General features: G+C 33.7%; 1 protein-coding gene across 1 annotated transcript in view; it reads left to right on the plus strand.

Annotated features, from left to right (window-relative positions):
* The window catches only part of RANBP17 (RAN binding protein 17), a 455,080-nt gene that overhangs the window by 39,190 nt on the left and 400,952 nt on the right, over positions 1 to 14,938 (plus strand). The window contains exons 6-11 of the mRNA XM_033180282.1: positions 4,006 to 4,110; positions 5,297 to 5,462; positions 7,505 to 7,578; positions 9,555 to 9,674; positions 11,808 to 11,954; positions 12,534 to 12,706. Of these exons, the coding sequence (XP_033036173.1) occupies positions 4,006 to 4,110; positions 5,297 to 5,462; positions 7,505 to 7,578; positions 9,555 to 9,674; positions 11,808 to 11,954; positions 12,534 to 12,706 (785 nt within the window). The remainder of the gene's footprint in view (positions 1 to 4,005; positions 4,111 to 5,296; positions 5,463 to 7,504; positions 7,579 to 9,554; positions 9,675 to 11,807; positions 11,955 to 12,533; positions 12,707 to 14,938) is intronic.

Here is a 14,938-nt window from a genome sequence, read left to right on the forward strand (position 1 = left end):
TGTTATGACAGGGATAATCTTATTGAACTCTAAATATGTCTAAAGAACTGTAGCTTCCTTCCAAAAAAACTACATTTGGATATTTTCATAAAAGTGAATAGTATGATAATCTCATGTACTTGTCATCTTCATTTTACAACTTTTTGCTAATTTTGAAACTAGCAGTTTGATTCATTTCCTGCTTCTCAGCATAATAGGAAAATAGTCTCCTCTGGAAATGAGAGTACTGTGTTTAGAGTATCACTGAAATAAGACTAATTAATGTGAAGTTCTGGTAAATGTGTAGTTTAGAGAGCAACAGGTTAGCTTCTTTTTTTAAATTAGCAAACTTCCAGAAAAGTTGTAAGTATAGTCCAGAGAAGTTTTTTCTCAACTATTGGACACTAAGTTGCTGACATGATTCTCCACCACCAGGGAATTTAGTGTATTTCCTACACACAAGGACATTCTTCTACATAACCACAATACAATGTTAAAATCAGAAAATGAACACTGGAATTATTCCCACTATCTAATCCTCATACCCCATTCAAGTTTCACCGGTTATCCTCAAAACACTCTTTCTAGCAAAAGAACCAGTTTAAGATTGTGTATCACATTTAGTTCTTCTATTAGTCTTCTTCAAACTGGAGAAAAATTTCTCAATCTTTTTCACTTTCATGGCCTTGACATTTATGAAGATTATAGGCCAGTTGTTTTGTAAAACGTCCCTCAATTTGGGATTGTCTGATATTTTCTCATTATCAGATTCAGCTTATGTGAATTTGTCAGGAATATCACAGAAATGATACTGTGGCCGTCTCATTGCCTCCTATCAGGAAGCACGTGATGATTTGTCACATTACTGATGATGTTCACTTTGATCTCTTAATTAAGATGAACTCCTCCGGGCTCCCCCATTGTAGACTTATTCTTTTCCCTGTTGTAATTAATACATATTTTGTGAAAAGGTACTGAAGTCTCTGAAAATATTTTGTTCCTTATCAGACTTTCAACTTACTGATTTGTTAATTTGTATTAGTGTGGATTCCTTGTTTCATTTTATTTAATAGGTTATAATTCATTGCTAACATTATTTGTTTTCTTGCTCAGATTTTCCAAGATTTGACCAATAGGACCTTTTTCAAGCTGATCTTTGTGTCCATTGACATTTCTTCACCATTCTTTGGGTTCTTTCTTACCTTCTGGCACAAGATAGTCCAAGCTTTTCTTGCGTTGAGCCAGGCACCTTTTAAGAAAAGCTTTAAGGTCTGAAGTGTGATTTTGGCTTTATATGGTGAAAAATATATATGGCTTCTGTGGAGACATTTCATTCAGCCTAATTTTATGACATTTACAGTTTCAGCTAGCATTTATTAAGCATGTCTGAACCAGGAAGTAGGGAGATCTATAATGCATGAGGATAATTAAATATTCTGGTTATCAGATATGAGCCAGATAAATTCATGTAGTATCCATAACAGGATGTGTCTTATAAGAATAGGATCTATACTTGAGTTTTCCTAAAAGTTAGGAGGATTATATAAGATATCCTGCTGTTTTAGAAGCTAGAGTTCCCGTTCCTGGAGTATATTCACTATCTAGTCATTAAGAAGTAAAATAATCCTGTGCCTCCGAGGTAGAGGTATATATATGCAATAGAAAATGGATGTGCAATCCTTCTTCTCAAAAGATTGGATATCTAAATGAGTAACCCAAGTGAAATAAGCATGCAGTCCTTTAGTATAAATCTGGGATAAGATGTGGAGTGGTATTTTTGCTCTATTTTTACCTTTTACAAACTTCTTAGCTTCTTTAAAACTTACATATTGTTACCTGTAAAGTGAGAATGACAACTATTTACATGGATCTTACTAAGATTATATTAACTTGCACAGGACTTAGTGTGTAGAAAGTGCTCAGTACACCTAAGTTTCTTTCCATATTATGGATATGATGAGAGTGAGAAGTTAGTCTAAGATAGTGTGCCTGTAAACTTGAATTTCTCATCTTTTAAAATCATCCTTTATTTCAAAACTCGTGTTTTAAAAAGATAAAATGTGTCTCACAGATTAGTTTTAAAGAATAAGCGAGATAATATATGAAGAATACTTTATAAATTGCAATTATAATGCTCTTTGCTTTTAATTTGTATTAAGGAAAAATATTTTTATATATTGGGGAAAGTGTTGTAGGAGAGACAGACTTTGAGAATTGATTTAAATTAATCAAGAGAGGCATTAAAAATAGGCACAAAACGTGAACAGATACTTCTCAAAAGAAGACAAGTGGCCAAGAAACATGGAGAAATGTTCCACGTTACTAGTCGTCATAGAAATGCAAATCAAAACCACAATGAAATACCATCTCACACCAGTCAGAATGGCCATTATTAAATAGTCAAAAAGCCACAGATGCTAGCAAGGCTGTGGAGAAAAGGGAACTCTTATGTTGGTGGGAATGTAAATTAGTTCAGCCACTGTGGAAAGTAGTTTGGAGATTTCTCAAAGAACTTAAAATAGAACTACTATTCAACCCAGCAGTCCTATTACTGAGTATATATCCCCCAAAACCCAAATCTGTCAAAAAGAAACATGCACTTACATGTTCATTGCAATGCTATCCAGAACAGCAAAGACATGGAATCAACCTTAGTACCCATTGATGGTTGATTGGATAAAGAAAATGCACGTGTACCATAGAATATTATGCAGCCATAAAAAATAATGAAATCATGTCCTTTGCAGCAACATGGATGCAGCTGGAGGCCCTTATCCTAAGCAAATTAATGCAGGAGCAGGAAACCAAATACTACATGTTCTCACTTACCAGTGGGAGCTAAACGCTAGATACTCATGGACATAAATATGGCAACAGTAGAAACTGGGGACTGCTAGACATGGGAGAGATAGAAAGGGGTAAAGGTTGAAAAACTAACTTTTGGGTGACAGGATCATTCATACCCCAAACCTCAGCAACATGCAGTATACCCAGGCAGCAAACCTACACATGTACCCCCACAAACTAAAATGAAAGTTGAAAAAAAAAGTTAGGAACACTGAAAATGCTAATTTAAATCTTACACATTGGGTATAGTTTCCATAACTACTTTGTGTAATCATTTGGCCTTCTGTCATGTTTCATGTTTTATAAGTAAATATGGTAATTGAGTATAATCTAAATTATATGTTGGAGCTTAGGAAGTATGACATAGTCAGTTTTGAGCCTGTTGCTTCTTTCCTATCTATAAACACTAGCAAGGAAAATGGTTTGTTTTCTTCTTCCAAATAGCAATAAGAATAAATAGTAATGCTATAGCAACTGTAGACCATAGTGTTAATGTTAGTATGAGTGTCAGACTTCAGCTTTGCCTGTTTCCTATTGATAAATGGAAATATTAATGGTATTAATAGTATAATTTTGAATATACTACATTTTAGGTTAGAAGCCTAATAGCTAGTCTTAGTTTATTCTTAAAAATTATTTGTCATTAGCTAATAAAGTATTCAGAGGGAATATACTATTCTTTATATAATAAATCAGATTTCTGATTATTTATAATTTCTGCCTTGTTTTCCTAGTATTAAAGATATATGAACCAATGACATATATGGTATATATGGGAATATCACTTTCAACTAGAAGAATTTTTCTGTGGCTAATTCAGTTTGCTTATTCATAGACAAAGTTAGAATTTGGAGATTGTCTTGGAGATTTCTCATTTTACAGGTGGAATGTGAGGAACAGGGAAGTTGTTACTGCATGGTGTAAAATATGGTACATGGTTCAGGAGTTAATAGTCTTAGTATCTATTTTTATTTTGTAATCTATATTTATACTGCCTCTGAAAGTGTGATTCACTTTGCTTTTTAGAATTGGGATCAGTATGGGTTGTAGGAAGAACATTAAATTAAAACAGTCTAGAAACTTGGGTTCTACTCAAGTTTATTTCCTTTTTTTTTTAAATAAATTTTGCTTTGCTTTTTCATAGGTCTGGTTAAACTAATTTCATCTTTATCTTTTTAGGTTGATTATTCTAGACCTTCAGCAAAACACAGGAAAATAGCTACCTCATTTCGTGATACTTCTCTCAAAGACATTTTAGTGCTAGCATGCTCTCTTTTAAAAGAGGTAAGTTATTTAATAATTCAACTTCCTAGTTAGAATATTTGGGAAATTTTAAGAGTTTCAAAATAATTTCAGTTGGATTTTCCCCCCAATTCTGCCTTTTAAAGAATTATTGTGGACAGATTTAAGTATAGTAAATTTGCGTAAATCTGTAAGCAGTTCCAAAAAATTCACTTTTACTTACTGGGCGTATGAGAAGGTGAAACCTACAGGGAATCTAATAACTTATCTTTAGGTAGCAGTTTCATTGCCTTCCCAGTGTAGATTCTTTAATTACAGAAGCAAATTGAGTATTAATTTCTTTATCTGCTTGCTTATATTTTGATAGGATACAGATGAAAAATGAAATGGCAATATTTTCCTGATTCATCAACTATCAAAATTTATTCATAGTTTAGCCAAGATCATTGACTTTAACAACTTCTTTGGGAAATAGTATTTCCCCATTTGCTACTTAGTACCCTATTGAATATTGGTGATACCATGATTCATAATGATTCTGTCTTCTCTTGTGTGATATAGGGACTCCATCATGCTGTTCAAGCCTGATAATTGGTGTAATATAGCATTTCTGCAAGTATGCTCCAATAAGCACTAGTTTCCAGTTATTTCAATTCTTTGGTATAGTAACATGACAACTGCCACACTATGTCAGACCCAAAGACCTTCTGTTATCTTAAAATTTTTCATTTAGCATAGAAAATTTTAACATACACAAAAGTAGGTAGAATAACCGGTTAAGCTGTCAGCCAGTTAAACAGTAGCAACTCATGGCCAATCTTGTTTTCCCTCTATTCCTACCTACCCACTTCTTTATTCTTCAAGCAGAATCCCAAATTTCATATAATTTCCTCTATAAATATTTCACAATGTATCTCTAAAAGGTATAATTGTTTTCGGTTTGTATGAGAATGGGCATTATTTTGGAAATAGGATTGTTCTCCAGAAGCTTTGTGAGTTTTCCTCCAACATTCAGAGTTCTGATTGCCTAAGCTGAATGTGATTGTTTTATGCATGAAGTTAACCCAATTTTTCTTGAAGAAAGTAACATTACTTCCTCATATATGGAACACTATAACTTTGTAAACTCTTTTACTAGTTTTCGTTTGACATTGAAAAATTATTTTAATTCATGAAGTGTAAATTTATTGATGTATTTCACAGTGTTTTGATTTTATACTTTTTTCAGGTGTTGGCCAAACCTTTAAATCTTCAGGATCAATGTCAGCAAAATCTGGTAATGCAGGTCTTGAAACTAGTCCTTAACTGCCTTAACTTTGACTTCATTGGCAGTTCAGCAGATGAATCTGCAGATGATCTTTGCACGGTGCAGATTCCAACAACTTGGAGAACAAGTAAGAAAAAAGTTTGGTATGAAGGGTCATCAACATAAAGGCACAGTATTAAGCAATATAGTTTCCCTGTGTATAGTTACCTTTTTGCTAGGAATTAAAAAAAGAGCTCAAATGAATTTGTAACCTGAAGTAGCTGCTGATGGCTAATATTGAAATGTTTTCTCTAATTTGTATTATAGTAACCTCCATATTTTGATTTTGGAAAAAAGAAAAAACAAGGACCGCACTAGGGCTAAATGGACAGGATTCCACTCTGTTTATGATCATTTTCAGGTGTTGGCCAAACCTTTAAATCTTCAGGATCAATGTTAGCAAAATCTGGTAATGAAGGTCTTGAAACTGGTCCTTAACTGCCTTTACTTTGACTTCACTGGCAGTTCAATAGATGATTCTGCAAATAATCTTTGCACAGTACAGATTTCAACAACTTGGAGATCCAGAGAGATGATAAGATAATGCATCCCTGAAACAAGGACAGGATATTGTTCAGAGACTGTTTCAAATTTACAGGACAGTTGCCAAAATAAAACATCCAGTAGAAAAGTTGTAAGACAAAGTTAACACAATCTAGATTGTAGAACAAAAAAGCAAGGAGATATTTGATAGGAAAAACATAAGAAAACTAGAAGATGAAATTAAGGAGGTGTGGTGGTTAGGAGTTCTAGAAAGAGAGGATGGAGAAAGAAAGAAATTTGCCAACAGACAGTACCCCAAAAGGTTCTCAGCACTGAAGGGTGTGCATTTTTTGAACGGAAAGATCCCACCAAGTTCCCAGCATAATGAATGAAAAAAGATATTCACTAAGTTTTATAATCATGACATTTTAGAATAGTAAGGATAAAGAAAAAATTCTAAAACTTACCAGAAAGAAAAGAGTAAGTCTGAGTCTCCTCCTACAAAGGATTGGTTCAAGAAGGTATTAGACTTCTCAACAGCAGCACTGAAAGCTAGAAGACAACAAGTAGTATCTTCAGGCTTCTGAGGGAAAATTGTTTCCAAACTAGACCAAACTTATCAAATGTAAGATAGAATAAAGACATTTTCAGATATGCAGGTCCTTCCAAAATTTATCCCTTATGTACTTGCTCTCAGGAAGCTACTTGATGTACAAACAAAGAAAGTGGAAGATAATGGAATTTGGGAAATGGGCACTTCAGCACTTCAACACAAGATAACAGTGAAAGACATAAAAAGGTTACAGTTGTATAATAAAGTTAAGGAACAACCAGTTTACGTTGAAGGCTCTGGGAGGTAGGGGTGAGTGAATGCAAATGATGAGTTATTTGATGCTATTGATGTTGTGGAATATGTCATGAAGAACATTGTGCCAACCTGTCAGAGCATTTGGAGAGAATTAGTGACAGATACACAACTAAGCACAGAAAAGATGATTAAGTCCAGTGAGTATTAGAAATGTGATGTAATTACAGCTCAGCCGTTAATATTATTTACATAGTCATAATACATGTAAACACATAGAACTGATTTAATCACAAATTGTGATGATAGTGGATGGGTTTTTGAGAGGATTGATTGTGGAGAGAGTGGTAGGGATGTGGCATTAGTGATTAGACAGCTAAAGCGTTATACACTGTAATAGGAATGCAGTTGATATCTAAAGTGAAACAAATGAAGAAATAATATAGGCTATTATGAATGTAACTATAGCAAAAGAGTTGAAAAGCAGTTGGAATGGAATAGGGTACAGTTTTTTTTTAATTATAAGCTTTTTAGTACTGTTTACTTTTTGATACTGTTTGAATTCTCAATGTTTATATTACTTTATTACAAATGAAAATAGTAAGATTCTTCCAGTTCAAACTGTAGTGCTGCATAGAAATGAGGAAGAGCCTCAGTAGTTAATTTCTCTCTGTATTATTTCATCTTTCAAAGGAAAATAGCTAGGAATTAAAAATAGGCCTAACTGGAAGGAATGGCCACATGCAGAGGGCTTGGATTTCTCAGTTTGTGTGATATTGTCTTACTTTGTTAAGATCTCTGAATTGAAAGTAATGGTGTTAGAAAATATTTTTTTTCCCCAGTTTTCCTGGAACCAGAAACACTGGATCTTTTCTTCAATTTGTATCATTCACTTCCACCGCAGCTGTCTCAGTTAGTAAGTAAAAGTCATTCATTACTTCATTAAAAAATACCTGTGATTTTTATCTAATTTAAATAAGGAGTGGTATATATTTACTTCAAAAATTCTGTCTTTATATTCAATTGAGTTTACATTTCGCAATAAGTTTTTATATTTTCTAGGATGTATAGTGCTTAAACTATTTGTCAAATTTTTGTTGTGTCAACATTACATAAATTTATTTCATGGGTGAGCCTAGAACCAGTAACTGTTGATTTAGCTCTTGCCCAGAGCCCGGACAACCTCCCAATCTCTAAATATATATATTTTTCCTACTCAGTTCCCACAGGGCCTAAGTCCAGCAGCTGATCACCACACAAGAACTTTCCCTTCTACTACTCTTCAACTCTTCCTCAACCTTGCCTGGGTCCATGTCTTAGGTTTGACAGAAGGCTGCCCCCTTCAGATCTCTGAATAAGAAAGGAAGGGAATCTACTCACTTGAATTGTGTGCTTCAAGCCAGTTATTTATGTGTTTTTTGAATCAGTGTAAATTCTATTGCATGCTTAAAAAGTTCTTGATACTCCATAGTTATATAGAACTTTGAGACTCTGAGCTCCATCTTTGTGGAGCCTAAAGCAAATATGTCAAGGTTATTAAAAAATTGTAAGTTTAATGTTGAAACTTGCAGAAGTAAAGCTGGGGAGTTCTAATATTGCCATTTTCTGAAAAAACATATTCCAGATTTAAAGTATATATCAGCGATATATATGTTTAGGTATCTTGTTGCCTGAAAGGGAGAAAAGCATTCACAGAAATGTCCTTTAAAAAAAAACATGTCTTCTCTTGAATCTAGAGTTTAAGGTAGTGCTTTTTAAACTGGGTTTCTTAGGGTACCTCATGTTTCCAGTTGGGGCCACAGCCTTCTGTCTTTCAGTCACAACAGGCTTGCTTTTAGTTGTTTAAAAACCATGGTTTCATGTAATTATGTTTTGGGATAAAACAAAAAAGGTACCAGTGCTTAAAAAATAAAGTAGAAAACATCTGCTTTGAGAGATAGTAACGAACATTTATTGGACATGTCCTATTTATTGTATGATACTTATCTCACTTAATCCTCAAAGTGGCCCTGAAAGGTAAATAATAAAATCCCCACTATGTAGACCCAGAAAAACAGAAAACAGACCCAGATTGACTAAGTGACTTCCCCCAGGGCAACAAAGAATATATTGGCATTGAGATTCAAACACAGGTCTTTTTTGCCCCCAAGCCCCAGGTGTTTTTAATACATCAGTGGTTCCCGTGCTTGTACTTCTGAGTTTTCTAAGGAGTTTTTTGTTTTTGTTTTTGTTTTTAATTTGGGTTTTAGGTTCTAATGGTAGGGGCTGTGGCAAACTGGAGCACATCTAAAAACGGCGTCATTTGATTTTTGTCTCTTTTCTCACCATAAAGTACCTACCTTTTTCAGCACCATTTTCAGACTGTTTTTTAAAATGCTAATGGATGGTGTAAAATATTCCTTGACCAACTAAATTTGGAATATGCTGGATTAAATTACAGGTTCCCCCACCCCCTCCCACTGGATACCACAGTACATAATGTGCACTGTTTTCCAAACATGCTGTACCACAAAACCATGTTTTGTTTTTGGCAGAAAACCTGATTCATTAGAAAATGGAACTGGGCATCATAAGCAATTGAGAGCCTATTAAATGTATAGCATGTCCAGGCCTTGAACTGGCAGATTTTGTTAATGAAAGAACATTGGAGGGAAATACATACAAACAGGAATTTTAATGATGGGGTAGAAGAATTGTGGGTGGTGGGAGTGGTTGATGATATTTAGCTTTTATTATTTTTATGTTCTGTAATGCTTTTTATATTGCATTATAATGCATTATATTCTCTAATGCATTAAGATTAAATTCATTTTAAATGTAAAGACTAGTATTCCTTACATGTGGCCACAGTTACTTTGAAAATTGAAATGAAATTTTTTTGGTGTTTTTTAGGCACTTTCATGTTTAGTTCAGTTTGCTTCGACGAGAAGGTCCTTATTTAACAGTCTTGAACGTGCCGAGTACCTTGGTAATTTAATTAAGGGAGTAAAAAGGATACTTGAAAACCCTCAGGTATTTATGAAGTAATTTAATACTTAGCATATACAGATACAGTTTTTCAGCTAAAGGCACATAATAAACTCATCATGAATTTATTATGATTCTGGAAGAAAATATTTAGTATTATATTTATCTTCCTTAGAGCTCTTTTTTTTTTTTTTTTTTTTTGATACCACGTCTTGCTCTGTTGCCCAGGCTGGAATGCAGTGGCGCGATCTTGGCCCACTGCAACCTCTGCCTCCTGGATTCGAGCGATTCTCCTGCCTCAGCCTCTTGAGTAGCTGGGATTACAGGTGTGCACCACCACCCCTGCTATTTTTGTATTTTTATTAGAGCCGGAGTTTCAACATGTTGGCCAGGCTGGTCTCGAAATCCTGACCTCTAGTGATCCACCTGCCTTGGCCTCCCAAAGTGCTGGGATTACAGGCATGAGCCACCATGCTCAGCTCTTAGATCTCATTTGTAGTAGAGATGGGTAGTTTTTAAAAATGGTTGTTTCCATGGCTGACTTCTGTGTTTCTCCAATTTTTTTCTTTTAGGCAAATATGACTAGAGATTATCTATCTTACTATGCTTCTGTCTTTTACTATTCTATTACATTTCTTTGTTTGCACTTCTTAAACTACTGAAGTGATTAATTCAGTATGTCCACCTTCTGAACTGGAAGACATAATATAAATGTAAATGTTCATATTGGAGCAAGTGGCCTTAAATTATGAAATAATGTTTTCTTGCCCTCTTGTGGACAAGTAAGAGTTTGTAGATTTTATAATCTTTTCTGCATTAACTTTAGAGCTTCATTGCCAATATTCATTTCAGAGAATTGCAAAGCTGCTATTGAGTGATTTTGGGTGCTTAGATAAAATATTTTGTTTTACTTTTTATTTTGTTTTTGGTTTAAAATATCTGTAAAATACAGATTTTTGAAGATTAAATGATTTAAGGAGGTTTATCTAATTCTCTTGGTTATTAATTTTGGGGGGTGATATGTAATATCTTTGTTCAATAAGAATGTTCTACAAAAAGCAGTTGTTTTTGTGTATCTCAGAAGTATTTTATGGGTTATGCATTTATTTTATCTTTTCAATGTTAGGGTAGTTGTGAAATTTTCTGTTTAGCTGATAAAGAGGATTTTACCAATATACTTTAAAGTTTTTAGTTTAACTCACTATCATCAACCGATAGGTGGAAGATAATATGCTAATGCCTGATAATTTATCTTAAATAATTTTCCAACATCCTTATGTTGATGTTTCATGGCTGTAAAAGTTGGTATGAATATTAGATTGTTTTAGAATCACAAACATGTTTTAAAGATCTATGATTACAAAATATTTTTGGTTATTTGTCCTTAATAATTAGATACTATTTTCTGTATGTTTCATGGAGCTCGTATGAATGAAATTGCTTAGAGACTTTCAGTTTTACAAAGATAAGAATTCTGTTTCATGCCAGCTACAGTGCATACTAAAACTCTTTTCAGGTAGTTTACAGATAACTGGGCAAGACCTTTTTTGTTCTTTTTTTTAATCTATTCTCCTCCAAAATTTACCAGGTAAATTTTGGTTTTGCTCAACTTTAGTTATTTGTTTAGTGTTATTCCTTACATTACAGTAATTTGTTTGAATGACTATCTAGAGACATGGAGATACACAGAGTTGCTTGCAGGTACAGTGCCTGTAGATACTCAATAAATATTAGTTTAATTCAGAAAATTTCTGTTATTTGTGTGCCAGTATACACCATTTAAGTCTGGTGAGTATTGTTCTTTCCTAGAGTTTACTTTTAATTGTAAATATTTTCCAGGTCCTTTGTTGACTTCTGTTTAAACCACAGTACACACATACACACATACACACTTTTGTGTGCTATAATAGCTTCTCAAAAATTATAATCTAGTCATTGTGATGCAGATCTTCTTCCAAGACCTCTACTTTGGATTCCTTATTGTTAATCATTGATGACAAAACTAAACCTAGCAGAAATTCCTCTCTTTTTTTACATTATTAACTATCCAATTGACACAGAGTATTTTAAGTAAGTACCCATGAGAATTGGGAGACTTAAGATGCTTTGGGGTTTTACTGATTTTATTGTCAGTAGGTTGGCTTGTTTTTAAGGCTTTCTTTTTGTCTCATAATTTAGGGTTTGTCTGATCCAGGTAATTATCATGAATTTTGTCGATTTTTGGCTCGCTTAAAGACAAATTATCAGCTGGGAGAATTAGTTATGGTGAAGGAATATCCTGAAGTTATTAGATTGATTGCTAATTTTACCATTACTAGCCTACAGGTAGGTAAAAATATGTAATTATATTAAACTGTAGCCAGTTTTAAAACAACTTCCTGGTAAGGGTTGGTGGGGGTATTTTAAAAATATCTATTAATTTGATTACTTTCCTGGAAATGTTAATTGCAGAGTTTTAGGTAAAAAAGTTCATTGCAATGTACATAATAAAAATTGAGAAGCTACTTAAATATCTAATAATTGAAGAATGTCTTGAGAAACTATAATAAAATCTATGTGAAGAAATAAAATTTTTGCAGATTGTACTATAGAAAAGTTTTTTTTTATAAGTTTAAGGGAGAGGTTATGAAACCATATTTTTCACATGATATCAACTCTGAAAAATATTCATGGAATGATTAGAGGGAAGTAGAGTCATATTTTAATGTTACACCGGGTGGTAAAATAATAGAGTTGTTGGTTTCTTTATACTTTTTTGCATTTACAAATTTGCTATATTAAGTGTTCTTTAGTTATATGATAAGAATAAAAGTTAATTTGAAAATATATATTTAGTAACTTTGTTCTGTAATTCTTGTAGGAAGATGTAATATTTTAAATAACTTCTGCTTTATTTATTTGTAGCATTGGGAATTTGCGCCTAACAGTGTTCATTATTTATTAACTCTGTGGCAAAGGATGGTAGCATCTGTTCCTTTTGTGAAATCAACTGAACCCCATCTCTTAGACACTTATGCACCAGAAATCACGAAGGCCTTTATCACTTCTCGGTTGGAATCTGTTGCCATAGTTGTGAGGTATTCAAAAACTAAATGTTTTTGTTGTATTTCCTTTTGATACTTGGAATTTTTTAAGATAAAGGTATAAATTTAAGATTCACTCTTTTTAGTGTACAGTTGTATGATTTCTGACAAGTGCACACAGTTGTATAACTACCATCACAATCAAGATATAGAATAGTTCCATCAACCCAGAAAGTTCTTTTGGCTCCCTTCTCAGTCAGCCCCTCTCCTCACCCTCATCTCTGGCAGTTACTGATCTGTTTTGTGTCCCTGTGATTTTTTTTTTTTTTTTTGCCTTTTCCAGAATGTTTTATAAATGAAATTATACAGTATGCAGCTTTTTAGTCTGATTTTTTTCCACTTAGCAATAATGCATTTGAGATTCCTCGGTGTTGTGTTAGTGCTTTCCTTTCATTGCTGAGCAGTATTCCATTTTGTGGATATATCAGTTTGTTTAACAATTCACCTGTTGCTGGACATTTGAGTTGTTTATGTTTTTGGCAATTGTAAATAAAACTGTGTAAGTACTCCTGCACAGATTTTGTACGAACGTAAGTTTTTGTTTCTCCTGGGTAAATACCTAGGTGTGGGATTCCTGGGATGCATGTTAAGCATGTATTTTACTTCATAAGAAGCTGCCAAACTATTTTCCAAAGTGGCTGTACTATTTTGCATTCCTGCTTGCAATGTATGAAAGACTCAGTTGTTATGTGTTCTCACTAGCAGTTGATATTGTTAGTTTGAAACAATTTTACTTATTCTAATGGGTGTGTAGTGGTACCTCATTGTGGTTTTCCCTTAATGACTAATAATATTGAGCATATTTTCATGTACTTATTTACCATCTGTATGTATTCATTGGTAATGTGCTAGTCAAACCCTTTTCCCATTTTTTAATTGGGTTGTATATTTTCTTATATTAAGATTTGAGCTCTCCGTATATTTTCTTTACAAGTCTTTCTGTTGTGTGTTTGCAAATATTTTCTCTGTTGTTTACCTTTTCATTTTCTTTTTTTTATTATTATTATACTTCTAAGTTCCAGGGTACATGTGCACAATGTCTTGCCACACTGTCTTCCACAATGGTTGAAGTAATTTACACTCCCACCAACAGTGTAAAAGTGTTCCTGTTTCTCCACATCCTCTCCAGCATCTGTTGTTTCCTGACTTTTTAATGATCACCATTCTAACTGGCATGAGATGGTATCTCATTGTGGTTTTGATTTGCATTTCTCTGATGACCAGTGATGATGAGCATTTTTTCATATGTCTGTTGGCTGCATAAATGTCTTCTTTTTGAGAAGTGTCTGTTCATATCCTTTGGCCACTTTTTGATGGGGTTGTTTGTTTTTTTCTTGTAAATTTGTTTGAGTTCTTTGTAGATTCTGGATATTAGCCCTTTGTCAGATGGGTGGATTGCAAAGATTTTTCTCCCATTCTGTAGGTTGCTTGTTCACTCTGATGATAGTTTCTTTTGCTGTGTCGAAGCTCTTTAGTTTAATCAGATTCCATTTGTCTATTTTGGCTTTTGTTGCCATTACTTTTGGTATTTTAATCATGAAGTCTTTGCTCATGCCTATGTCCTGAGTGGTATTGCCTAGATTTTCTTCTAGGGTTTTTATTGTTTTAGGTCTTACATTTAAGTCTTTAATGCATCTTGAGTTAATTTTTGTGTAAGGTGTAAGGAAGGGATCCAGTTTCAGCTTTCTGTGTATGACTAGCCAGTTTTTCCAGCACCATTTATTAAGTAGGTAATCCTTTCCTCATTGCTTGTTTTTGTCAGGTTTGTCAAAGATCAGGTGGTTGTAGATGTGTGGTGTTATTTCTGAGGCCTCTGTTCTGTACCATTGGTCTGTATCTCTGTTTTGGTACCAGTACCATGCTGTTTTGGTTACTGTAGCCTTGTAGTATAGTTTGAAGTCAGGTAGCATGATGCCTCCAGCTTTGTTCTTTTTGCTTAGGATTGTCTTGGCTATGCAGGCTCTTTTTTGGTTCCATATGAACTTTAAAGTAGTTTTTTCCAATTTTGTGAAGAAAGTCAATGGTAGCTTGATGGGGATAGCATTGAATCTATAAATTACCTTGGGTGGTATGGCCATTTTCACAATATTGATTCTTCCTATTCATGAGCATGGAATGTTTTATCAAGGTTCATAGCTTCCTTGCATTGGTTTAGAACATGCTCCTTTAGCTCGAGAAGTTGGTTATTACTGACCTTCTGAAACCTACTTCTGTCAACATGTCAAA

Source organism: Trachypithecus francoisi, unplaced genomic scaffold (assembly GCF_009764315.1).
Source record: "Trachypithecus francoisi isolate TF-2019V2 unplaced genomic scaffold, Tfra_2.0 Lachesis_group2, whole genome shotgun sequence".
NCBI lineage: Eukaryota > Metazoa > Chordata > Mammalia > Primates > Cercopithecidae > Trachypithecus > Trachypithecus francoisi.